Raw genomic sequence first — 27933 nt, forward strand, 5'->3', positions numbered from 1 at the left:
TCTTTGGTTTCTTTCTCTCGTCAACCTGGGCCTCAATATTTACTGTTTGAAAAGTGCCTTTATTCCTGACTTATGGAAAATTCCAAAGGAAAAAACGAGCTGCATTCTCGCCATTCCCAGGAGAATTGTCTTTGAATATAATGCCACTGCCGCCAATCATGTCGACCTCGATAAAGTACAATAGTTTCAAATTCTAAAATTGTTGTTGCCTTGCATCTCAGCAAAAGCTACGTAAACTTGATATACAAATATTTTTCATTGATTTTTTGTAAAAGATCAAATTTTAATCTTTTTAGGTAGCTCTAGCAACCCCTTTGTCTTTGCGACAAACATACGAAAGCTAAATTTTTTATATGAGCTCATGTTGCTTAGATATTTTTCACGTGGTTTGCAATGGTTAATTGAATCTTTGGCATGATGAAAGGCACGCATATATTGAGAAAAATAGCGAGAATATAAAACCTGCTCCAAAATTTCATTCCAGAAAAAGTAAACACCCGTATGATCACAAAAAAATCTCATCATCATCATCATCATATTCCTCGTCATCACCGCGTCGTCATGAAATTATATTTCTCATCAATCATCATTTATGAAATTTCGCTTTTTGACGAAGGCCTTGTCATGTGCCTTCTTCACATTGTACTTTTCCAGTACCTGTACAATTTTCATCTCTATCTTCGTCTTTCTCTTCTCTTCTTTTATAGCGTGTTCTTTTCTTTGTTTCTCTCAACATTTGTTCAAACTAACATATACCACGGTAAGCCTTCCACACCGCAGAATTTAAAAATAGCGCGGAAAAGCGGAAACATGTCATACTAAAGTACTTTTCGATGAATTTTCCAAATGTAATTTTCTGCTTACCTCTGGAAATTATCCGACGTTTATACTCTGACGAATGTCGGATGAGAAGTACTTTAGTATGACATAAATCCACTTTTCCGTGATATTTTTAAATATAGGACAATATTAGTGTTCTTATGCTTGATAAGAGATAAAAACAAACTTTATCGAGCAACCTTTATCCTCGCATGTAAGTTTCAGAATAATGCCACGCAAAGTTAAAGGCGAAATTGTTATGCTTACAACGTGTACAATGTTTGTGGCTGAATTTTGATCGTTTTTTTATTTTTCAATGATTTTGCTTTTCTTTTGTTTTTGTTACCGTTAACAATCTGTGTTTATATAAGCCGGACAGGGGTATCTAAAATAATTTTGTAGCCTTTTTTATTATAACTTGAATGCAACAAATCGCATGAATAGCAGTCAGGAAATTGTGCAAAATCGTTATTTGAAAATTGCTTTGAAAAAAGAAAACATTTTATAGCATACTGAAAGCGCTTTTTCTCTTGGACTCCAGTGATTTTTCTCTTGTAATTCTTACATGGGCACGCATTGGACAACTATGCCGGTCATGTGCTTGCGTTTTTCTGATTGGCCTATTTAGATTTCCAACTGGGTATTACTATATATTTTCCATCTTGTTCTTTTTGGGTCCGACACGTTCTTTCTTATTTATTTCCTCTACAATCGTTTAAACTACTCAATAATTCCTCATTTAGATGAGAGACCAGGTGTCCGAGAAGCGTTATTAGCCTTAAATCTTCAGTTTCGCTCTTTTTTCGGCTTCGGCCACTCACTTGAAAATTCAATACCAAAGTCATTGCAGGTCGTGCAGTTTCGAAAAAGAATAGATGGCCTGTCGGTTTGGTTCTCTTTTGATCTCTTCGATATTTGTTTGGAAGACTGGTATCTAGTTGTTGCGTGGTTCACGCTGATGACGTAATCTCGCTTTGGGAGAACGGGTGGTCAAATCTGATTGCTATTATATTCACTCATACATAATTGTCATGTTTGCCTCGACAGGTACTGCAATCTAGTTTGTTCACCCATATTTCACAACCACGTTTAATTACCTGGCATAAGTGGGTTTCTTGAATTGCATTGAGTCGTTCCCCGGATAACACGAGCTGCCAATTTTTTGGACTGATTTTCAGTTCCCATTGGCAATACAAGTTAAAATTGTACCCTGTTAAAGTTATTAGGTCGGACATTCGCTAATTTGGACAATTTCCTCACCACCCTTGAAGGTCCGACTGGATTCAAATGTAAAAAGATTTACACTATTTTAGAAAACATCAGATCTGATCCACCGACCAGGGACGGATTTGAGCGGCAAGGATTGGGGGCGGGAGGTAGTTGGATAATGATTGGAATTTGTGTCACATCCTTTAGGTGACTGGAGGCCGAAAAACGCCCATTTTTAAAACTCAGTCTTTAAATTTCAGATCAAGAAGAAAAAGAAAGCTACTTTTTAACATCATTTTGTTTCTACTGACTACCAAAAACGCATTTTTACCGAATCAAAGCAAAATTTACCGAAGAACAAAAGACATCTGGAGAGGGGATGTCGCACCCGAACATCCCCCCGGTAAATCCGTCCCTGGCACTAAGTTTGATTCAATGCCATAGAGTTCTGATGAAAACGTAACATCGCTCCTGTATGCGTCCATGTGTTAGGAGGTTTCTGGAAGAAACTAGTCTGTTTATAGCAACATACCAGAACAGAGCTGCAAGATCCTTTACTTTCTGACCAAAGCCTATCCTTTGCCACAACGGAACCTTTTACTTTGCCACTGGGTAATCAATGCAAGCGTCCGAATCACAAACAACCCTGGTCCACTCTATCTTTTGTCAAACTCTCTGGCAATCTTCAGATGTAATTATTAACAGAGGTATCCTAAACTGTTACAGTCAATGTTGATTGTCGTGAAATCACGGCGTTATAACTAAATCACAGACCTACAACTATTTGGTCGGTTATTGCAGATAAATTTCAAGACAAAATTTACACGCCCAGTGCATTCTTCGGATAACTGGTAAATCTTTAAAGGAGGTGTAGCCAATAGCCAGTCAGAAGCAATTGATAGCTCGGCGAGTAACACAACAAAATGGAGGAAATTTGATACTCTTTGTCTAAACCTCTAAACTTTGCCTCTGCCCGTGCAAAATCTTAGGTGCCTGGTACCCTGGGTACCAGAGAAAAAGGAAAGAGAGGCTCGTCTCTCCTGTCCTTTCTCGTTCTCCTTCGCAATTCCTTTCCTCCGTTCTTAAACCTTTGAATCTCTGAGACTCTGGTCCTTACAGTAGTAGGATAAGTGCCAGGGGAATCAACCCACCTCGAAGATGCAAAAAAGTGACCAGCCACTATAAACCGACATGTAATAACTAGTCAATCATATGGGGGATAGGGGCTCCTTGTTCCCAAGTAGTTACGGGCCTTGTTATATTTTGTCGCTAGACGTTTTGGAGACATTGTTCGAAGACCATCGCACCCTGCCTGAAATTGGACCAAATTTGAAGAACCTTTCTCCATGACAAGATAGGAATTAAGGGGAAACGTTTTACGAAGCTAACAGGTCAGAACTGATCAGTAATAATTGTAAGGATGATTAATGTCTAAATATGTTTAAGATGCAAAAATAGTCTTTCTTAGAATTCCCTAAAACGGATCACTTGCAAACGAAGCCGTTGCTTCCATATTTAGAAAAGGATAGCCCTATGTATTCTTGTGGTTGCTTGCAAAATGTGAATATTCTAATTCTTTTCTGTGCCTTTCCGCTGATCACGATATACAGTCTAATCTTTTGATAAGCTAGGTCTATAATTTATACACTTCCAAATAAAACGCTAAAATTTATGCATGACATTCACTTTTATGAGGAGGAAGCTGAATTTGTAGTTTTGTTTGAAGTAACACAGCAACTACACAGTACTTTCTTTTTTAAGCAATCACTTTAATCGGTTGTGTGCACGAGGTCAGGCTAGTTATGTGCTTTTCGCTCAACTAAAATGTTTTTGCTGTGAATGCCATGTATGTTGCAAAACAATGTCAGGAAAATGCAATTTCACCGTAATAAGACAGTTAAACATATATCCTAAAACAAATGAATTTCATTCCCTGCCCTGAAAATACATTTCTATTCTAAGTGAAAAAGACCTTTATTGGAATAGAAGTCTTTATCCAGAACCCTGTTGATGATTTCTTTCACAAAACTGCACAGTCTGCGCTGTTAGCGAACTGTAAAATACAACTGACACATCCTCTTTGAATAGAAAACGAAAATTTTTGAAACAGCAAATCTTTTCAGTATCTAAATGTATAATTAACAAAAAGAATCTGAATGAAAAATAGGAAGGGTTCACTCTGTCACCCGTCTATTTACTTACAAAATCGATTCATAGTTCAGGCCCCATTTGCCTATATGGATTTACTTTCACTACACAAAATTTACAATTTACCTATGAATGAAAATGTATATTTTTACGGTTTACATGAACAAGAGCACATTTTGTTCTAGACCAATCAACGGGTTTGTTTACAAAATGTCATTAGCCAATCACCGGCCTCCATTTCGAGCTTGATTTTTGAATGTTTCAAACCAAAACACAGTTGCTGTGGAGAAAAACCTACCCCCATACTTTTGCCCGGGAAAAAAATTTACGTTCTTTAACCCAGAAGATTTTTCAAACTTAGTTTCTAGAGTATTTGTTTCGTACAAATCTCGGAGCCCTAAGCAGAAACACAAACAGTGTCTAAAATATCTGAACTGAAACATCACCTATTTCCCACCAGAGACCTACCTACAAAAATGCCCAGCGCCTAATTTACTTTATATGAAGCTTTCGTTAATTAAACAAGGAAACATTCTAAGATTTAAGTTACCTGATAGTTTGCGCAAGCAAATCACCCAGCTATCACTTGGGAATAATGTATTTTCTTAAAAAAATTAGGCTTTATAATTGCCTATTCCCTCCTCTACACTACCGCACGGGATGCCTAGGCCCTTTCTGAACATTCCTCCTGAGCATCACAGTCAATGAAACTCAAACCACTTTTGTGAAGCCATTAGACATCAGTCTATAGTTTGAAGCCAAAAAGGCCAAAATATTGGCAATACTTTCAATTCAATTTTTGAGAGATATCATCTTTTTAAAAAGTAACAAAGACCCACTTTTTCTAGACAGTCTCAAAGCCTTGAAACCTTACTGATACCTGCTAAAAGGTTTTTAGAACAAGGCATGATAACTTTAGAAATATCTTTGCTAAATCAAATTTGGTTGTTTGAGAACCAATATGATCAAATTGGCCTTGAATTTTGTGGCAAGTGATACATTATCAGCCTTTGGTCGTTTCAAAGCTATATTCAGCCGAACGTCCTTTCAAGGCATTTGAGGCACGCTACTGCCAATAGCGAAAATTTTGTTAACTCACTCCTCTCACGAAAGTATCTGGAAAGTTTCGAATTTACAATTTATAGATTTTTGATTGCAAAACTGTTTTCTGAATTTCCTTGAATTTTTCTATAAGTTTCTTTGGCCTTTGAACCATTTATTTGTCTAAAAAAATTATTTTATCCATGTGTAAGTAAATGTTGTGAGGGTTTTTGTCAAGCTGGTAGCGAAGGAAACGAAAATGGATCCCAGTCACCTGACATTTGACATCCGTTGATTTGCGTAAGGCAAGTAGCGCAAAGGTTTCTTATTTTAAGAAAAAATATATAACAGATGAAAAGGGCAGAAGTTTTGCAACAATTTGATGACTTGTTTCATTTTGTAAGGGTTTCTCAAAAAATTGTTATCACTAAATTAAAGAGTCGTTATCATCAGCCTGAATTTGTCTTTGTCCGAAAAGGAAATCGATTGTTGAACTGTCCTGATACTTTCGTGAGGGGAGTGTTTCCATTCAAGGAGATGAAGTGTGGTTTTGACAAAACTGCAGCATTGGTTTTCCGTGCACTGGATTGAACATTGCCGCAATGAATTGATAGATGGACTTGGAAATTTCGAAATATTCGAAAAGATGGGCTTTCGAAAAGATGGACTTGGAGGCTTTCGAAAAATTCTATATGGATTGAGTTCTCTTGTAACATACACACAATGGTCTCCGTTGAAGTACAAAAAAATTGGACCAAGATATTTGACCAATTCTTTCATAACATAAGGAAATGAGCAGTTCATTAATAACACAGAGGGAAATGAGCAGTCTCAGACATCCAAGCATAAAGTTAAGTATCTGTGAGTTTACATAGAAATCTCACAAGGTTGTGCAAAGAAAGGCTTATTTTATTGCAAGTACGTTTTGGCCCATTAAACATAGAAATTTTTTACAAGTTTACTCTTTCTTGAGACAAATAGTTTTTGAAAAAAGAGAAATTCAAAGTGTTTTCTTTCAGTTGGGATAAATACATGCATGTATAAATGTCACCGACCGATTAGAAAACAAGCATAGCATTTGGTAACATTCTAGCAGTTCTGAAACGTTCTTACAAAGCAGAAATATCATTTAGAACTATGGTCATAAAGCCACAGAATTCATTAACAGAGGCAAGTCTTGCTGAAGTAAATCGGTACGAGAATAAATTTTAATTCAAGGCCAATTTGATCATATTGGTTCTCAAACAACCAAATTTGATTTAGCAAAGATATTTCTAAAGTTATCATGCCTTGTTCTAAAAACCTTTTAGCAGGTATCAGTAAGGTTTCAAGGCTTTGAGACTGTCCAGGAAAAGTGGGTCTTTGTTACTTTTTAAAAAGATGACATCTCTCAAAAATTGAATTGAAAGTATTGCCAATATTTTGGCCTTTTTGGCTTCAAACTATAGACTGATGTCTAATGGCTTCACAAAAGTGGTTTGAGTTTCATTGACTGTGATGCTCAGGAGGAATGTTCAAAAAGGGCCTAGGCATCCCGTGCGGTAGTGTAGAGGAGGGAATAGGCAATTATAAAGCCTAGTTTTTTTAAGAAAATACATTATTCCCAAGTGATAGCTGGGTGATTTGCTTGCGCAAACTATCAGGAAACTTAAATCTTAGAATGTTTCCTTGTTTAATTAGCGAAAGCTTCATATAAAGTAAATTAGGGGCTGGGCATTTTTGGAGGTAGGTCTCTGGTGGGAAATAGGTGATGTTTCAGTGCAGATATTTTAGACACCGTTTGTGTTTCTGCTTAGGGCTCCGAGATTTGTACGAAACAAATACTCTAGAAACTAAGTTTGAAAAATCTTCTAGGTTAAAGAAAGTAAATTTTTTTCCCGGGCAAAAGTATGGGGGTAGGTTTTTCTCCACAGCAACTGTGTTTTGGTTTGAAACATTCAAAAATCAAGCTCGAAATGGAGGCCGGTGATTGGCTAATGACATTTTGTAAACAAACCCGTTGATTGGTCTAGAACAAAATGTGCTCTTGTTGTTTACATGTTAACTTTAACTGGAACTGCAAGAAAAAAAATCGTTTTGCCAGAGACAAAGAAAGGGTCCTGGGCACTAGTTCGTCATTATCACACATGCGCAGAAGCGCCATTTTAGCTTGCATTGAACTGTGGGACGGTGTGCCAAGTCGAGGAAGCTTGCGTCCGCCATGATGCTTTTACATTGAACTTTACAAAAGTTGACATTGGAAAATCGTGTGAATCTCGATAAGTTCGCATCAAAATGCTCTGGAAAATACGCCAAAAATACAAGAATTAGGTCCAGTCAATGGTCCAGGACAAGAAGGAATCATCCCGCTCGCATTTTGGGTTTTAACCCAGGTTTTCTTTTATGTGCATTGGAGTCATAAGCCGCAATGAGCAAGTTGTCGTTTCGAGCCCGCGCATTGGACTCGAACAAATCCTTGCCGGTTTACCATGCAAAGGACATCCCAGACTTGGCAGAATTCAGCTCTGTCAACAGAGTGGTACCTCAAATGCCTACTGGCATGGAAAAAGAGGAGGAAACGGTGTGTTTTAATTTAATTTTGAACGTTTTGCATAAAAACATCGGCTCGTGCTCCTTCGGCCAGGCGGACATTTATTATGCACGAGGGTCTGCGATTGAAAGGCGCGTTTAGCATGATTTCACATAGGCTTAGAGCCAGTATTGAAAATGAAAATTAAACAGCATTTTCTCCATAAAATCAATTGATTTCCAGATATATTAAAAGACTAATATCTTATCTATTTTATATTTATTTCGGGAACTTATTGCGCGGTAAGTTTGAATGCAATAGGTTATCGAATCACGTGACCTAAAGTTGGACCTCATTTGGCCTAGCTAGGCAAACTGAGCAATTATGGACAGGCTTTTGAATCTGCTAGACTTTGTTTAGCAATCCACTGGCTTGTTATATTCAAGGAAACAAATGATAATGTCAAAAGTTATGTGCTGATTAATATTTGGATTACAGAGCTTGTACTTAAAATGAAGACCTAAACATATATATATAGTAAATCATTTGAGCTTGCAGTAACATGAAAAATGAAAATGAAAAAATGAATATGGAAAAATGAAATATGAAAATCAAAATGTACACTGGAGGCTGTTTTTTTAAGTAACCATTTATTGATGATTATACATTTTGCATAATATTTTTAATTTTATATTATGTCTTAAATATATTTTCATTAATTGTCTGAAAAATTAAACCATCATGCTACTTTTTATACGCAAAACAAATATACTTTACCAGAGTTTGATGTTCATATTTTGTTGCATGTTTTTCCGTCGTTTTTATTTAAAACAAATCAAGCTTTGGTGTATGTATAAAATGTGTTCTTATATATATATATATATTAAAACGGTTTATAAAAAGAAGTTGGAGATTTAGGTTTTCTTTAAAGTTGAGCAAAGGCTAACAATACTCAAAGATATGAATTCTTCAAAATGAGGAAATAGAAAACATGTGCATTTCAGCACTGCTTCAAGTTCCAGTGTGCAGAGCATGGTATTGGCCTATCCAAAATGCAGACATGATAGTGCTAAGGCTGCACCTAAAACCTACATCTATAAAATTCTACATTGGAAATGTGGCATGCCAAGTGCGCTAAAATGCACCCAAAGGAACATTTGAAGTGCAGGGTTGCTTGTGCACCAAAGATCTTTTCCAGCAGCCATACTTTGCAAGCTTGTTCAAATTACTGATAATATTTTGTAAAAAATTATTCATTTGAAGAATTTGTGTAATCGCTAAGAAAATTTTGTAACTTTAATTTTTCTACACTACCTATCTTATCACTACCCTGACCTACACATAGGTATTGTATATAAGAAATTTGTGGAGCAGAAACTAAGTTTAAGAATGATTTAGAATTTGCGTAATTAAGTTAATTTTTAACCACCCAGTCTTGAATACAATTAGTTGTACCTTGCAATTTGTAAATACTTTCAGACTGCTGCATGAATAATTTTGATTTTATGATTAAAACTAAAAGTAACCAGGGTTTATAACACTATAGAGAAAGTGAGCAAGTGTCATAAACAAGATAGGATTCAAACATGCAAAATGACTTAGTACCTAGTTGTTAGAGCAAAGAAGTACACTGTTGGTAACCTCCAGTTCAAGTCAGGAAATTCATAGGAGGGATGAGAAATTTAGATTTTTTGACATAACAACATCAGAACTGAATTAGAATAAGATATTAAGTGTTGTCCTCTATCCAAAGTTGAGGAGTGTCAGACCAATCAAACATTTTTCTGATCTTCTCCTCAAAAAAACATTTATATATATATATCATATCTTATTGAAATAGATTGTCAGTCTGATTCAGAACAACTAAAGAAGTCATTATATTCAGCTTCAAAATCTTTCCTCTCACAATGTGATACTTACATAAAAACAGACAACCATGTTATATTTCTGGAAAGATAAGAAGATTTTTGACGAAATAGCAGATTAGCCGTAAAGGGTTGAGGGTTTCTCGACCCATCTTGACCCCCTCTATCTATGCCACTGGTTGTATCCCTGGTCGTGTCAAACGCTTACAGTTTCTCTAAATTTATGATTATGTTACATTAGTGTTGTTGCAACATAGGATTTGATGATAATTTAGCAAGGGTGAGGGTGGCCTTTCATTTGGGAGATATTGTTCAGTGAAGGAATCATTAAATTAAAAAATTCATTGGTCCTGATATTGTCTTGCACATTTATAAAAATGAATTATGTATACATTGAAATTGAGTAAAATTAGCGTCCATCAAGGATGCAGAGGAAAGAGAAAATACAAAGGAATATCAATGCCAATATCAATCTATTGTTGTCTTTAACATTCTCGCCATTATGGGCAGGAAACACTGCAAAATATAAATTGTCAAATTTTAATTGGTAATCTTATTTTTATCTTTGTTAATGAGGAAGTTTAAACTGTAAAATTGGAGAAAAGTGAAGTCTAAGTTAAGGAAAAGTAAGCTGGCTAAGGTCAATTTGAATCAAGTTAAAACTATTACTAACTCTATAAAAAACTCCAACTGTACTCATTTGTTCCAGGTGTAAGCTTTTTTCAATTGCAGTCAGAATGAGAAAGCTAATTTCACGAAGTAAACATCCAAAGTATTCATCCATAGTGTTCTTATTGTCTTCAGCTGCTTTACAATACCAGTGTTAACACAGGCCAGGTCATTTGAGGAGAGCTATAGCTCTTGCTCCCCTCAAGTCTCAGGTCAAATGCCACTAAAAAGAAAATTGCTATCCATGAAATAATTTCTTCCTATGTTACTGTATTCTTATCTATCTACAAAAATATCACCTTGAAATGACCAGCAGAGCTGTTTATTCCTCTCCTGTTAAAATTTATTTGGCCAGGCCTGGTTTAAGGCATTGGGTCATGATTAAAGGTATGCCAAAATGTGCTGGGTTATGATTTTTATGCTGCAGTACTATTGCTAGGCCTGACACTACATCCATCACATTTATAGACAAGGTCTATTTATCATGCCTTTAAGGCTAGTAGAAGCTTCTCTTCAAATAATTTTTATCAGTTCTTTAAAATGGATGTGCAAAACAAATGTTGATTTTATCTTTAAGATAATGATGTCAAAATAAATCATGACAATAGATTTTCAGTGATAAAATGTACCAGCCAAAAAATATGGATGGTTGCAGCTTTTTATAGTTTTTGCAGACAAAAGCAAGAATAGGCTAATACCCTAATTCATAAATTTTCTAATGTTAAAATTAAATTTGATTACATAGCTTTGAACTGAAGGAGTATTGTTTAATATCTATCAAAATGATATAAAGTTTATTTATATTTGTGTTTTTTTGTTCTCCCTTTTTGCATCTTTATTTCATATTGTGATTACAATCACATGACTAATTGTTAAGTTTGCTCCTTTTTGGTTTGAAAACCTTTCTCAGTTTATATCTCTACATTCTATTCAAATTTATTCAACAGATAACAAGTTTATGGGTAATGATAATTATTAATGATAAAATTGCTTATTCTTAATGACAAAAATGAAGCAATGCCTATCTAGTATAGGCAGTGAAATAAATGCAAACAAAACAAGACTGCTAGCAAAACAATGATCTTGAAAATATGCTAACATTAATTGAGTGTTAGTTGTTAATGTTAAAGTTTTGAAAAAATGAAATAAAATCATTTTTTATTTGCTTATTTGATAGTTTATAGTTTGGAGGGAGTAGATTTAGAAAAAATTATAAGTAGTAGTTTATTACTGATTCTTATTCCAAAAGACAGCATTATCATGGACAGGCCCTATTCCAAAAGAGAATGTAAAACCAAATTTATTTGCCTAACCTTTGATTTTAAATATTTGTTATATTTATAACATGTACAAGGAGATATTCTTAGGGATTTGTGATATGTGTGATTTTGTTTCAAAGTTCATTGTATTTTTCTTTCTAAAAAACTTGTCCTTGGAAAGTATTTCTTTTGCTGCAATTGACTGTTGTAGGTATCAAGCACCTTCTTTACCATAGGATACGAAAAAAAGGGTTTTTCGACAAATATTGAAAGTGGTATCTCTGCTGAAAAGTGGTTAATGTTATTAAGTATGGGGTTGGAGTTCTTTTGAAACTGGCTGAATGTATTGAAAGTTTGTGGTTTCAGACAATGGAACATGTTTGTGATATCATGATCACCCTGTCACTGCATATTTGCCTTTCAATTCATTTTGAACTAATGTGCATTCAATGCTGGCTTGTCTAATTATTTAAATATTTTTAATTAATTTATGTGTCAAGGGTTCTTTTTATACCTGTATGTCTTTGATGGTATTCTGTTATTTGAGCTTGAATAAATCTTTTAGGATAAATAGTAAAGCTGAATTAAAAATTTAACATGGTTTGTTTATTCTTTTGATCAGGAACACCATTTGCAAAGGGCCATAACTGCACAACAAATTTATGGAGAGGCTAATAGGCGAATCATACCAACCCCGGAAGCTGTTTTCATTGATGCCACTGTGAACCGAGTTCGGAAAAAGGAATACCCATTACCTAAACAACTGATTCATGTCCAAGGTAAGGAAAATTTTCTTTGAACCCTGAATTTTTTGTAAAGTATCACTTTTTAAGCATCTTTTTTCTCATTGCCATTTGGAACTTAATTGTATAAACTTGGTTTGTCAAGAATATGCCTGGATTGTCAATTCACAGTTGAACCAATTGTTCTATCAGCTTTTTGCACAACCATTATATCTTCCTTAAGAAAAAGGGCATGCATGTGCTAAAATGTCTTAATTTTTTACAGCTTTCAATCTTGAAGATGAGTTACCTGATTACGATTTGGATTCCGAAGATGAAGCGTTTCTTGAACATTTTAATAAAGGCAGATCAAAGGTAATATTTCATCACATTTTATTGGAAAATATAGTTCAATCTTATGCTTTATGACAAAACATTTTAGTTCAAATTCAATGCAAGAAACTTTGAAGCCAACATATAACACATTCTTGCAACAAAATTATGGAAACTCTGGCTCCACAGTAGGAAAACAAGAGTTTGAAATAAACATTGGTACTGCTAAAAAGTTTTCAAAGATTGCTTACAGTTTGCTTCAATACTTTTAGGTGTCTTAACTTTTTATTCTAGATACTTTTGTGCTTATTTTGTTACTCTTTCTGGCAGAATAAGGCATGTTTAACTTATTGCATTTGATTTCAAATTGCAGGTTTTGGTTGCACTGGATTTGGAAAAAATGATTGATAAGCTAGAGAAAGGATGTGGTTCATATGCGGAGGTGATTTAACTAACACACTTTTTCCACTTTTTTCTCAATTTCTTTTGTTTTTGCTTTTAAGAGTTGCTTTCTTTGTAAACCCAGGCTAGCCAATTGCAAATTACCTTTGTAATAGTGAAATTTGTAATTGCAGTTTGAATTTAATTGAAAATGAAACGCTTCCATTAGTATAAAGGAATTCCTGCTTTGTAATTTTTACACATTTTCTCACTTTATTGCATAAAACAGAGCAATTCTTGTCAATGTTAGTGTTCTTTTATTTAAATTATTCAACCTACTTTCTGAAATTTAATGAATTTTCGGTTGGTGTTTCTGCACATTGCCACACAAAGGTTTCCCCATGTGTTCTGCCTTTTGGTCTTTTGCCTGCTCATTTTATTTCTTTTCCTTCCAGCTTTTATCATTTAATGAAGCCAAGCTGCTGTTGAAACATGAGGATACTGATTTGATGGAGAGGGTCCATGAATATTGGTGTAAAAAGAAGAAAAACACTGTAAGTCCCCTGATCAAGATATGATAAACCTCTTGCCTGGTCTTTGTTTTTGTTGTTGTCAAAAATAACATTTATAAAGCTTTGGTTATGGCATCACTTTTCTTCCATCATTTGGTAACAAATAAATGCTAGAAGACAGCAATCCAGGACACAGGCCTAGAGGCAAATCCCCAAAAACATGCCCAAAGCATGCCAACTAGCATGTGAATAAAGAACAGCATGTTCTGGTATCCCTGTGAGTTGTATCTTGTGAATTCCTCTACACATTCTTGGTGATGGTAATAGGTAGTAACAATGGACCAAGACACACTTTGTTGCGAAAAGAACCCTGTACTTGCTTGAGTAGAAATCTTCAATTCTATTAACAGTTTGGATTATTTGTTTATATATATAATTGATTGTAATTTATTTTGTAAAATAAATTTTGTTCTTGTTTCCTCTGCATGTTTTTTTACTTGGGATTTTTTCAAAGATATATAAAGAAAAATTCATCTTAATTCGATTTCTTTTTTGATTCTTCTGCAAAAAAATATTAGTGTTTGACAAAGGATTTTTTCCCCGTTTAGGAGACACCCTTACTAACTCCTCAGGTGAAGACAGAGAAGAAAGATGGAAGCACTGCACATGACCCCTATGTTGCTTTTAGACGACGTGTTGAGAAAATGCAGACGCGGAAGGTGAAGTTTTGTTCTTATCCTCTTTTCCTTATATCCAAGAAGCTCTCCAATAACTAAAATGTGTATTATTTATTGGCTTATTTCAAACCTGGCATTTTCTGCACGCTTTCTATAAACCAGTTTATTTATTTTTTTTCCTGAAAATAGTTTATGTTATATTAATTTTGGTACATTGACTATATTTCAAAGTTTATCTTTTGTCAAATTTTGAATCATGTCAACTTTCACTGAAGCCATTCTCAAGCATATGATTTACCCTATTTGGGTGTCTTCCGATGATAAACACGTTTTTAAACCATTTAATGGAGTTCGTATTTTCCAAGGCAAATAATTCTTTTGACGCCCCCTTCCCTTCACAGTTAACAAAAAATTATTATGACGTCCTAGAACCACACCTTTAATGTTTTTATTTTTTTCTCAGTTTGCCTGTTTATTGTATAATTATTGTAGTCTATTCTCTAGACAATTGAAAACGTTTTATGTATATAAATATAAGAGAGGTTTCTGCTTGTAGTTTAATGTAATTAACACAACTAAAAATCTTTATATCCATGTTTATTAGAATCGCAAAAACGATGAAGCCTCATACGAGAGGATGCTAAAACTAAGACGAGACTTGCATCGTGCCTGGTAAGCATTGTTGCATGTGTTTGATCAACCTCGTATTGATACAGGCATTTGATGTTATTTATGAGGCTACATTTTGGTGTAGTTATGGTCTTATTTTACTTTTTATTTCAAACTGTATTTTGTTCTTGTATACTTTTTATTTTTTCCAACTGATGGTCATATTTCTTTTGTTCGATTTGTTACTGTCAGTCTGATTGATTGGTGCTGAAATCGGTATCAGGAGTAGTAGCATTTGGAGAGAAAAATGGACTCAAGTTTTGCAGGCATTGTATCTGTTGCCCACTTTTAAGCGTTCAGTGTTTTAGTTTATTGCATTTCAACCAGTCTATCTTTCTTTTAGCAAAATTCTCGAGTTAGTTAAACAAAGAGAGAAGATGAAGAAAAGCATACTGAAGTCTGTTGTCAATGTATTTGAGCACAGGTAAAAATAGCCTATTTAAAATGTCTTTTTTTTAAAAAAAATTGTTTAATGACTTTAAACAACACAGTTAACTGATTGCTCTGCAGAACTGATGAACTGAACTTCAGTAAGACAATAGTAATTAATAGTTTGTGATCAGTCCAAGTTGTAAAAGGAACTATTCTTTTTGCTGATCTAGGTATAAGAACGAAGACTTCACAGGGGAATTGCTGAAGCAATGTTATCATATACTACGAGATCGACAAGCGTACATGGACCGACAAGTTGCAGAAAGAAGGCAAATCGAGGATCGGCTGCAAGGCCGTCATCCGGTATGTTGTATTTTGTGGTCCTGTTCAGCTTTTGTGATGTCAGTTCCTGTGGAAAAGGCGCTTAGGGTGCTAATGACGTCTGTCCTGTCCTATTTTTGTCTGTATCTGTCTCACAAAAACTGTCTTGTCGGTTCTTAGCCAATCTTCAAGCATATGCTTCTTCCACCAACCCCAGAATTTGTTTTATTTGTTTGCTAAGTTCCCTTTTCTTAATGGCTAATTGCATTCATCCATGTCCATTTGAATAACGATCAACTCGACGTCAAACTATATGCTGTCTGAAATGCTGTGCAGTAAATTCTCGAACCAACCCCTAGGATTTTATTATTTTTAAACATTTTTTGAGGCTTATTTGAGGTGGGCTTGAACGAGGGTAGAGGCTTAAATAACGATCTGAAAGTTGCCATTAATCTATTTTTAAAATAGATTTATATATTATATTTTGAAAGCGTTTCACTTTGGGAAACAAAATATTTTGCAAGTCAATATTGGCAGCAAATACATCACGAGAATGCTTTTCTTATTTTATTTTTTCATTTTCGTTTAATATGTCATGTGTCATGGGCTAAAATAATGTGTGGTAAAATTAACATGATCAAGATGGGGGGTTATCCATATGTCATTTCGAGGGTGGCCCCTTTTCCCGAGAGGGGGGATCTGGTCCTTTCTCAAAGATTTAAGGTATTGACGTAATTTCATACTTACAAAAAACCCTACCCCAGAGAACCCCCATCGAGTTTTATTTGTCTCAAACATACGTGTTGAAGATTGGGCTGCATATGAAATCAACTGAAATTGGAATTCTTTGCTCTAGGATGATGCTCTACGCCCAGGCGAAACCAGTGAAGAACTGAGGTAAGTCTGTGAACGAGTCTCCCATTTTCCAAACCATGTAAAGAAGGTCTTTTACTTATGTTTAGTCAAAGCGGGACTCATTAAATTGAGACCGCTCGTACTCAAACCTTAACAAGCTTTGGTCTTAAGTTTTCTAGCTTGCTTTCTTAAATGCTTTCAGTCTTTGTTTGTTTTTTTTTCTCTTGCTCTTGCTGTGGGGCAACCACAGATCTCTCTGGGCTCAAATTTGTTGAATATGAAAATTGAAATAGCCAACCCTTGCTTTCTTCATTCTCCTGCCACTCTATAATTTAAAGCAGACATTAAACTGGGTTTTAAAATGTTGATATTTGTTTGCCAGGAAAAGAGTGAGGGCACAGAAAAGGCTGCCTGGCCAGGTAAAATTTGTTTGCCTTTGTCCTCGAAGATCGATTCTACAAGCTCTGTTGTGCCGTAAATTACTGACAAAAAAGCTAGTTTGTAAATAGTACAGAACGTTTGTAGCCTTTTTCAAAGTAGCATTCAACCTTCGTACAAAGTAGCATTAAAAGAGAAGAATTATATTAACAAGAGAGTTAGGACTATGAGCTAAGCTTCCTTTTGTGACAAGGCTCCAAGAGTATTTCTGCTGGTTTTCTACGTGTTCAAAATGCTCTTGATTGCAGTTCACTTGCATGGCAGTTCCTGAACTAATTCTCCATACGTTTCCCGCAAAAGATAAACATGTATTCTATGCGATACAGTAGAAACTTTTTTACTGCCTTGAACTAATGTATTTCTCTTGCAATAGCTTGGTGAGTTGCCATTCGAACCAGACGGCATACAATCAGTAAGTTTCTATTATGTCTCCTCCATTCATTCCAGACGTTGTTTAAAAAATTGTTATCAGAGGTAAAAAATTGTTTTCAGAAATATAAGAAATTATGACTGGAACATATACACACTCAAAGTTGCGGGTTTTCTTTTAAATTTGTATGCAAATGTTTATTCATTCATAGCTTTCAGGTGATAGAATTTTGCGAGTGATCTGTCTACAATGTGACCTATTTTTCTTTGATTTATTGCTTGAAAGCACGATAACAGTATTCTGTGGTCTACAAGTTTCCCATTACAACACTTTCTTTCTCTATGTTTTCATTCGTTCTTTTATCAATCGTTTCTTTCCATCAACAGCCTGAACTGCCCACCGAACCTGATGATGACCCCCTGGGCTTGGATGGCAAATTCACTTTCAAAAGAAAACGTGGTGTCCTTTACCGCGCGGTAGGCAACTCAACTCTTTTCATCTTTATTTGTTTCACATGCACATTTCATCAATGCCAAAGACAGGAGTTTTGTAAATTTGTAAAGTTTTGTGTATCGATTGTTTTGTATCTGTGACAGTTGAAGTGTGTGTGGTCTTTGTTCATTTCCACGAAAAAAAATTATTGAAGAATTTAAATTTTTGTGTTGCTTAATTAAATATCCCTCATTAAAATGCTTATAATGCCTATCTGAAAATAAAAAACGAAAATTAATACACAACTCAAATTTTGATTTTCATCAATTCGCTAAAATATGAAAATTCAGCACTGGAAGCTGTTTTTCTCATTAACTCAACGTTTTGCCATTTTAGCCACGCTATGATTCTGTTGGGAACTGGCCATGGGTCCATCCAGTCGAAGGTGGCTCAGGCGATGTTCGTTACCGCTATTGTTGCACTTCGATTCGAAAGCCTCGACGGTGTATCGGCTTTGCAAGAAGAAGGACTGGTCGCGGCGGAAGGTAATTGCACCACATGTTAATGTATATATCATTATTACTCAGAATTATGTGCTGCAATTTCGCTTTGCCGAGTGCTGACCTGGTCTAATTAAACACGACCAAATAAAGGCACATTGCCTCGCAGTAAAATCAAACTTTTTTTTCCCGCAGTCTCCTCTCGGCAAATTACTTTTTCCTTTGTTTTATTTATTTATTAAAGTTGGTACAATTTATAGCTACACCAAGTCGAATTAAAACCAACAAATTTAAATTGCTATTGCGTAAATTAAATCATACATAACCGATATTGTATATGTACTCCTTGGAAAAGTCACATTATCTTCTTAAATATATGTAAAATTGGTATATCTTTTGTCTGTGCAGCTGTGGGTAATCATCGTCAGTAAGTAAAACCAGTGCTTGTTTCATTATCAACCAAAAAGATATGCCGTAGCATTGGAATGCATTGGTAGATGTTTCTGTCTGTTGTTAAACAGCCAGGTATAAATGACCATGCCCCATTCCACGTTACCGCTATGTTCCCCAGCCAGTTTTTCAAAATCCTCCGTGTTTCAGTTGCAGTAAAGATTGACAAGGCTTGTCTCTGTTTTTCGACAGATTTCTGAAGAGAAAATGTCATCTATTGGTTTTCATTATATAAGTTGTTTTTGCTGATCTGTACGGAAACCTTTTCTTCTTGCTGTGAATTTAAAAGGCTTGCTGCGAATTTTTACAGCCGCTTGAAAATCTAGGGAATTCACTGATCATCTCACGGTGCTTTCTATCTAGCGTAAAATTGTTATTCCCTTTGTATGCAGTTCCACGACATGACAGTCCTTATCACAACAGCGGGGAACCTGCAAATCATCATTGCCAAAGACGTTAGTCTGTTACTCAGCTTCTGTTCATCTTTGAATAATGTTTATGAAAAACATAATGCTATTGTAGCTAATCAATTTGAACCTTGCCTTATGTATCATATTTAATTTGTTTTTACTTTCTAAAGGGTGATCTTCGACAGGGCGTGGACGCCTTTCGACGACTGTTCTTCGCTGAATTCCAAAAAGGAACCATCGAAATCGACTCCTCCCAATGGCATGATACCAGCTACGCAGGATCTTCGTGTCCCCCCTTGGTAAGCAGGCCTTTTGTGATTTAAGCCTCAATGTGACATCGATAAATTTCCAGCGATTCAAACGAGATATTTTATGAAAATTGCTTAATACGAGATTGTCCCAAAACGTCTTACATTGTCCTGGACACGCCCCTTTCGCTGTTGTTACTAAAATGCATGTAGATGATATGTCTATCTTAAAGGTACATTGAGATGACATTGAAAAGTTTTGTTTGTATTTGATCAACCAAAGTCATAACTATATTTTCCCTATCATTAATTCTTAATCAAATTTAGGTTTTCTTTAATTATATATTTTTTCTTCCTAGGCCGCATTTCAAGCCGTTTTCAGATTTCTTGGACGACAATGATTCAAGCCCCAATACTCCCGTGAAGAAATTAATAAACGCTCGATTTCGCAATGATCCTTCAGATACCTCCACTTTGCAATCTAGCCCCAAGCTTTATCGTTCTTTTTCCACTCAACCAACTTCGAAGTTTAGAGTGAACCCTTATCCAACTAACGGAGTTTGCATAAACAGTCAAACATTTCTTTCTTCGCTAACCTCAAGCCTTACGAAAGTTCCTGAACCCCATTCGCGAAAGCTAGGCTCGAACAGTGATGCAACGAGTGCTGCCTGGCCAAACAATCATGTTGGTACAGTCTCATTATCGCAAAATCAATCAATACAACGGACTCAGAATATATCTAACGGGCAGGTTGTAAGTAGCTCGCAAAAACTCTCTTCTGGTGACCAGTATCCCCATTTACATGGCAATAACAGCTCAGTGTCATTTCATGGACAAACACAAACCAATGGCCACGTAACTGGATACAGCAACAACACAGGCCATCCTATGTCGTTTATTCATTCGAACACGCCAGCCAATAATCGTCTACCACCAACTGGGCCTTCATCGGCTGTCTTCCAATTGAACTTTCCATTGCTTAAAACGAAATCACAGAATACGCCCCCGAAGGGTCACTTGAGCAGGAGGCTTGCGAACAGCGGCGAGAACGGCAAAGATCACAGGAACAGCCATAAGCGAAGCAGCCAGATGAACAGCATCGTCTCGACCGTGTCCAGTACTCAGTACCGCCAGTCGGTATCGACGCTTTCAGGGACAAACTCAGCAATTAACATCGCCAGGTTAGTTTCTTAAGTTTCTTAGAAAACCATTAAGTTTTTTAAGACCCTATTAACACTGCAGATACAAGTTTAACAGAGTCAAGGGAAGCGTCAATCCTTCTTGCAAATAACATCCTAGAGCTTTGGAAACCCTCCTCAGACAAGCAATCAAAAAGGGGTTAGGTTTGGGAGTGTCACCTCTATTTTTTTTTTCATTTGACTTCCTTCAGGTTTGACGACAGTGGGTTGGCAATGCAAGAAAACGTGGGCTCCAATGCAGGTTGGAAAGTGAGGGAAAGGCGCTTTAACAATCATAACAAAAGAATTTTTAAAAAGCTCTATTTTTTGCAAAAAGGTAGGGGTCATGCCCCCGGCACCCTCTTCGTCGGAGGCCCTGGAAAAGATTGCTAAAATTTAATCAACCACTCAATTTTTGCTTGCTTTTCAAGCGCGGATTTCACGTGAAAAGCTCTACAAATATTAGTACTGTGACGGCTTATGTGTATCCTAACTGAACCACTGCAGCGTACATATTTTGTGCATATTTCAAGTGTTTGTTTCTTTGTTTTATGGGGCTTGTAACCAGGTTAAAGATGCATTCTAAATTTTGTTCAAAATTGTCAGAACAAATATTTCCTGCGTTCATGAATCAAGAATGTAGACCCAAACTGACAATGCATCTTTCTTTGCAGGGCCCAAGAGACACTGCCAGCTTTCAACACGTTTCGAAGACCTTCGACCGAACTGCCAAGCGCGGCTCCTGCTGCCGAAGTGAAATGAGCATGCCTCACTCGCCCTTCGCACTTTCACGCCTTTGAATGTTTTAATAAATCTGGTACCAATTGTACATAGTTGTAAATCAATGCTAGGTAGGATATCTATGTATTGTTGTAAGTATCATCTGAGTGCATTTCGCGACTTGCATGGGGTTCTTCACGCTGTCCCCTGCTTTATGCTAGCAGTTACCTAGTCCTTTCTCGAGCAGTGCGTGGCAACGTAATTATGCGCACTGCGGGGCATAAAAGCTATCTTTCTTATTTTCTGAATTATTCTCTTTTTTCGTACAACTTCCATCTTTGAAATTCCATGTCCTTCCGTGTTTTTATAGGATATATTCTTATATTTTGAAATTTGTTTTATCGTTTACCTAAATGAAATCATGTTAATCATAGTTTAAGACTGGGGTTGTGCTTAAACTAGCTTAAAGAAAACGCTTTGCTTATTCGAAAAATTACTTTTGCTTGGAATGTACTTGTTTCTATGAAACTAATCCACAACCAACCATTTTATTTTTTATGAAATTTTTTGCTTCATCTAGGACGGATATAAACTCCTTTTAAGTATTATTACATCTAAAGTTTGGTCAATTTTTGTTCCCGATCCTATCTCTTTATGACCAACTCTTCAATTGGCAAGCAACATTTTGCTTATTCTCAAATAACACAACCTTACCAGCAAAACATTATTCGTAATTTGTATATCACACTGCTGTTTGCATTTGTATCTGTCAACGTTTATCTCCAATTCATGGTCAACTCTACAATGTTGAAATTGCACAAGTTTTTACCAAAGTCACATGTTTGTAAAATGTTCGTAACTTAACATTTTATCTTCAGCTTAGTAACTTAAAGTCCTTATTCATCTTCAGCTTTCGTAACTGTTTTTTTTCCCACTTTGTCCTCTAAAAACTTACATTTTACTGCCATAGGCCTAAAAACTTACATTTTACTGACATGTGCCATATAAAGTGTCCCTGCAGTCTTACTATTTCTTATGCTGTCAAGGTGTCTAGTCTATATTTTTTAGCTAGTTTGTTAGTTGTGGAATTTAACTTTTATGGCTACTTGCATTCTAAAAAACAACTCCAAATAATTTTCTTTTAAAAAACGCTTTTCTTAGAACATCATACTTCGTGGTTTTAGCTTAAACACTTTGTCGCGAGCTTGTATTTCAAAATTCTTTTCTATGTGCTTGAAACGATCGTAATTGTTTCTGTTACCCGTGAAACCTTTTTTTAACTTGAGGCCTACGAGCTTTATGGGGGTATAGTTGTTTTATACGGGGAAATTTCTAGGGTAGACAGAACTGTTAGGGGTTTTAACGACGTTTCAAAGTAGTGTTTGAAAATTACTGCCTGTGTTGTAATGTTTTCAGTTTTGTGCAGTTTGGTCTTGCAAGTCAGTTGAAAATGCACTCATTTGATTGTTCTTTTGAATACCCTCATTCGTATTGAATGATTTAGAGTTTGTCAAATGCACTTTTACTAGTCAAATATAACCCAATGTCTTCGTCTCATTTCCATACGTCTCAATTTGAACATATCGATAAGAAATGTGGCTGGAAGATATCGTCTTGTCTGTCTTTCTTGTTAAAGGACTGGCCTGCCCGCGTTTGTGTTTCTAATCATTTATGTCACAATAGAATCACGTTATAACGTACTCGGTCATTACGTACTTTCTGATATAACGTACTGGTGTGCTTGGTCCCGGGAAAAGGTGTGCTTGGTCCTAGTCAATGGCTGCAACGTACTTCGGATACAACGAACTTAATACGCCGGTTCCTCAAAGTACGTTTTAACCGGATTATACTGTACTACTTTTTCTAAGAGGTTTTGACACTATCAGATAATAATGGGGAATACCCAACAAGTAATTTACCAAATATTGGTCCAAGCATTGCCTGAATATTTCAAAACATTTCTTTTCATACTTGTATTTTGGTCTAGTATTTTGGTATATAGTTAAAATATTAATGAATAGAAAGATGTGGTGGCTAGGCAACTGGTATTTGGGCAGGGGCCAGCCCTGCTCCATCCACTAGGAATTTCCTAAGGACTGCAAGGCCTGGACGGTAAACACAGGAGGTTTTCTCAGGTTTTCGCATCAATTCTTGAAAATACTGACATCGGTCCTGGGAAATAATAGCAGCTATTCCAGATAATTGGCGGTTCATCTCCCATCAATTTTTGAATTAAGATATGATTTGGGATCGACAGTGGCGTAGATAGAAAAATTTATAGGAGGGGGAAGAAATTTAAATTTTCCGACAAAAGTATCGTAAGCATTTTATTTTTCATCAATTTGAGCAAAACGTAACGATATTAGTACTGGAATGAAACAGGAGATTTATAAAAACTGGTATCATAATTACACTACTGGCAAATTTTGTCTGGTCTTCTCTAAAAAAGGCATTTTCAAGTATCATACCTCATTGAAAAATATTGCCAGTCTCATTCAGTACAGCGAAAGGAGTCGTTATATTCACCTTTAAAACCTCAACACTTTAATAAAAAACAACCATGTTATATTTCCGACAAGATCAGAAATTTTTATCCGATAAAATAACAGCTTAGCTTTACAAGGGAGTTTTTTGCCCCCTCTGGCCCCCATCTATCCAGGCCACTGGGGATCGGGAAAGGACAGTTCATCAGCCACTGCCTGAGTTTCACGCTGAATGTGATCGATCTGCAAATGTGCATTAAATATGTTGTAAGTTTGCTGCCGGAGGCTTGGCAATTCTCAATCATTAAGCTGGTGATCTAGAGTTGAAAAGAAAGTCAAACAATTTTTTACTAATTTGCAGTTATTTCGAATGATCGATAGATTAACAAACATGCTTTCTGTCATATTCTGCCATATGGAAATCTGTTATACGATTTTCACTTGTCGTATAAACATGAATTATATTGTGAAAAATAAAGTAAAAAATATTTCAATGCCTCAAATGGATACGTGGCTGATGTCTCATTTTGTGCCTGATATAGCACTGATTTCTTTTTATCTATATTCATCGAAATATCAGAGGCAATGTCTTCAAACACAATTTACATTGCAGTTAGTCACTTGAAAGTTAAATTGATGTCTCTGTACATTTTAAAGTTAAATAAAACTTTGATGTTTCCAGCTAAACTCTTGATCAGGTAAATACATACATACATACTCGTACATAAATACATTATTCATTTTGTATAGCAGGTCAGAAGTAGTCAGCATGAGGCTGATGTAGACCTGCAAATAAAATAGGTGAAAAAGATATCCTACGCTCAACTACCTTAGATCTTTCATACTTTCATACAAAATGGGTTTGTTACAGGTTTATTTACAAAAGGTTCTTCATTAGGGAATAATGTTTTGTAGAGTGTGAAATTATGCAAAATAATACATAAAAATAAAGGCTTTTTAAGTAATTAATTGAATAATTTTATTATTTACTACTAGGCAGCATTTTGTGTATAAATTTTTTTAAGGACCTGCTGATAAAGTATTTTAAAAAATAACATATAGGTTGTTCTTGGTTCTAGAAATTACCAAATAATATGTTAAAACACAAGTTCATAACATCAATGCTTCTTGATGCCCATTCTTCCTTGGAAATACCAGGTTTAGTTGTTATTTTATCAAGAGCTTCAGGGAGATCAAACACAAAGTTTCAGAATTTTCACCAAAGGTATTTTGAAAAAATGTGGATTTGAAGACGTTCTAAATGAATGGAATGTGGATGAAAAACATAAATTGTCATTTACAAAACAGTTTTTTATATCAAAATTGTTGTATCCTATTGAGGCTGCCCAATCAGTGCCACTTGCCTTTTCAATTATAAATCGGCACTGATTGAACAACCTCAAAAGTCACATGCTTGCGTTTCTGATTGGTCTATTTTGATCCCGAACTGGGTATATATATATTCTAGTGTAGAGTTTTCTATCTATGTTCTGACATTTTATACTCTGAACAGTGCCACATGAAAAGCTTCAGTATGATTCAAAGTGTTTCCTTTTTCAAATCCATTTTTAAGTTGTTTGCAAATTTGTCAATTCCTGTCTGAAATCTTGTTGATTAACATAAAGCAATATCAATGGCAAAGGTTTAAAAGGGCCAATATTTACATGGCAAAAAGTCACACAAACTGTCCATGTTTTCCTTTTCCAGACACAAACTCCCCTGCACCACGAACAGCTTCATCCTTGATCACATCCATACCATTCTCATATTCAAATTTCAATGCACTATCTATCGAATTAGCATCATATGTTGCGTGGTAAGCAGATTCTCTGTCGGCTAGCATACATGCTTGAGGAAACTTCAAAAGCTGCTTTGCTAATTTCTTGGCTGCTTCTAAACTCTTTCCTTTTGGAACAACCCTATTTGCCAGGCCCATTTGGTGGGCTTCTGCAGCATTAACTGCTCTCCCAGTGAGAATAAGATCAAGTGCACAAGATAAGCCAATGAGTTTTGGTAACCGTACTGTGCCACCATCAATCAGAGGAACACCTTGTATCAAAAAATAAAAACTTGAAGAAATTTTAAGGAATTGACAAACTACCATAGGTATTACAAGTAAAATTTTTAGTTTTAAAATTTTCGGGTATGCATATTATCATGAATTTGCTCCATGATGAAAACAAACAAATTTCAGCAAATTTTTAAAATTTAAATATTATATACTAAATAGATTGTGATATCTAGGATGTATTAAATTTTAAGGCAAAAATGTTACCAAATCGTCGACAAAATACACCAAGTACAGCATCTTCTTCCACAATTCTCATATCACACAAAAGGGCCAACTCAAGTCCTCCTGCAACTGCATGGCCAGCTATAGCTGCAATAACAGGCTTTTTTAGGTGTAGTCTTGAAGGTCCCTTCAAGAAAGAAATTCCATTTATAAATGATTGATAATAAATATTTTGTTAAACATAAGCAACAATCATTTATTGTCATCGGCCAGCCAGAAACTCTGTTGGGGGCTTCAATACAATATATTGCCCTCATACACAGAATGGCTGTGCAAAATACTTAGATCAGCCATTCTTAAACTCCGGCCCGTGGGCCAACTCCGGCATGCAGCAAAATTTTATCTGGCCCGCCGAATGCTTTTCACCTCGAAAATATTGATCGTTTTATAGCATTTAATTAACTGTATTTTAATTTATTTCTTTTCTCCATCTTACACGCTGTTATGCAAAGATCATTCTAAAATCTTGCGAGACTTTTCCTTTTTCATGTCAACAGATAAATCTATGGAATCTAGTTATGAAAACCATAAGAATATTGCTTTTAATTTTCTCCCGTTAAAATCTATTTGAGGTGCTGTTTCTGGCCATTCCTAGATTAATATAACCTAAAAAAGTTTTTGCTGCCTACCATGGTGGCGGCCTTTATTAAATTCATCCACAAACATAAGATTTTGGCATTTCTTTAAAATATGATGTGCAGCCCTTGACCTGACTTCAGGCGCTTCAAGCCGACCCAACAAGAGACTAACAAACGATTAACCTTCTGGCCTAAAAATAGCATAGCACGATTTTCTGACTCAGCCTGGTGCAAGAACCATAAAGTTACAAAACCTTTGTGAAAACCAACTGGCCCCCAAAGAAAATCTATATGTTTTTCTGGCCAAGCACTTAAAATAATTAAGAACCCCTGCCCTAGATAATACATTTAACATCGTTAACACTACAAAAGTCTATGTTTGCTCACATTACTTCAGGTGAGCAGCCTGAACAAAACTTGTTGGCGCAAGAAACATAATTTCCAGTCTGGGTACCTAATTTGGTTTTTACCAGAGCAGGACATCCATTACTATAGTTACACCAAATTCATTGGGAAACACCCATTTTAAACTTCGTATTTGCCCTCAGTACAATAATAGGTTTTCCAAGAGCATTGTTGGCATTCAAATAAGTGTGCAGATTTTCTATCAATTCAAAAAAGGTAGCAAAATATTCAGTCTCTAACAGAGTGGTGCTTTAGTAGAGATAGGTAGGAGGCTACAGCCCCACCTGCCCACCCATCCATCACATCTCTTCTTTCAAGATTGAATCACATCCAGGAACCATGATGCATGTTATGAATTGGAAAGCTAAAAAGTTTTTTTTGGGGGGGGGGGGGGGGGGAGGTGCATAAACATTAAAAAAGCCATAACAAAGATAATTTTTAAATTTATACAAGCACAGATTTGAAAACTATTGTAGGCTGAAGCCCCTCGGCCTCCCACGCTTATGCGGTCCCTACTCATACCATCGGTCCACGCTTATGTAGCAAGTCTTTGATTTCATCGTCTCCTCGACTACCAAAAGAACTGAGCTCTTTTAGGTCGAAACCAGCGCAAAAATTACCACCAGAACTATGGAAAATACCAACTTTTGCATCTTCGGATTCATTAAATTTCATGAAAGCGCTGTACAGATCATTTCCAGTCTCGACATTAACTGCATTTCGTCTTTCAGGACGATTGATCGAAATGAAAAATAAACCATCGTTGTCTGTCGTCGTAGTAACAATCCTTCTGACCCATTTCACAACTTGGAAAGACTGTTTCTCTGCAGAGAATTTTCTCAGTTGCCTAGCTGTCGATAACATGGTTGAAACAGAAAATCATCGAGCAACTTTCAACCGATTGGAGAGACTTGAATCCCCATTCGTCGCGAGGTAACCTGTTTGCAGTTTTCTCGACTTGGGAGACAAGACAAAACTTGAGAGACAACCAGGATGCGTTTTGGAGGATAATGTTTGCTTTACATTAAAATTGAAAAAATCCACCAATAATCGTGAATACCAGAGCT

General features: G+C 35.8%; 2 protein-coding genes across 2 annotated transcripts; one reads left to right on the forward strand and one right to left on the reverse strand.

Moving 5' to 3' along the window:
• Window positions 1–7367: 7367 nt before the first annotated feature.
• Window positions 7368–22717, forward strand: LOC135682109 (enhancer of polycomb homolog 1). The gene is made up of 17 exons (XM_065196839.2): window positions 7368–7777; window positions 12142–12298; window positions 12528–12616; window positions 12948–13016; window positions 13411–13509; window positions 14076–14186; window positions 14749–14816; window positions 15157–15237; window positions 15416–15548; window positions 16363–16403; window positions 16744–16780; window positions 17173–17211; window positions 17556–17645; window positions 17998–18146; window positions 19132–19260; window positions 19569–20390; window positions 21062–22717. The coding sequence occupies exons 1-17, from the start codon at window positions 7625–7627 to the stop codon at window positions 21147–21149; spliced, it is 2355 nt and encodes a 784-aa protein (XP_065052911.2). The 5' UTR covers window positions 7368–7624; the 3' UTR covers window positions 21150–22717.
• Window positions 22326–27730, reverse strand: LOC135682112 (uncharacterized). Its single transcript, XM_065196842.2, has 3 exons — window positions 27389–27730; window positions 25866–26010; window positions 22326–25639 (listed from the first exon to the last, which is right to left on the reverse strand). The coding sequence occupies exons 1-3, from the start codon at window positions 27728–27730 to the stop codon at window positions 25266–25268; spliced, it is 861 nt and encodes a 286-aa protein (XP_065052914.2). The 3' UTR covers window positions 22326–25265.
• Between the last annotated feature and the right edge of the window lie 203 nt (window positions 27731–27933).

Source organism: Rhopilema esculentum, chromosome 16, assembly GCF_057945365.1.
Source record: "Rhopilema esculentum isolate cy_ngs chromosome 16, ASM5794536v1, whole genome shotgun sequence".
Classification (NCBI taxonomy): domain Eukaryota; kingdom Metazoa; phylum Cnidaria; class Scyphozoa; order Rhizostomeae; family Rhizostomatidae; genus Rhopilema; species Rhopilema esculentum.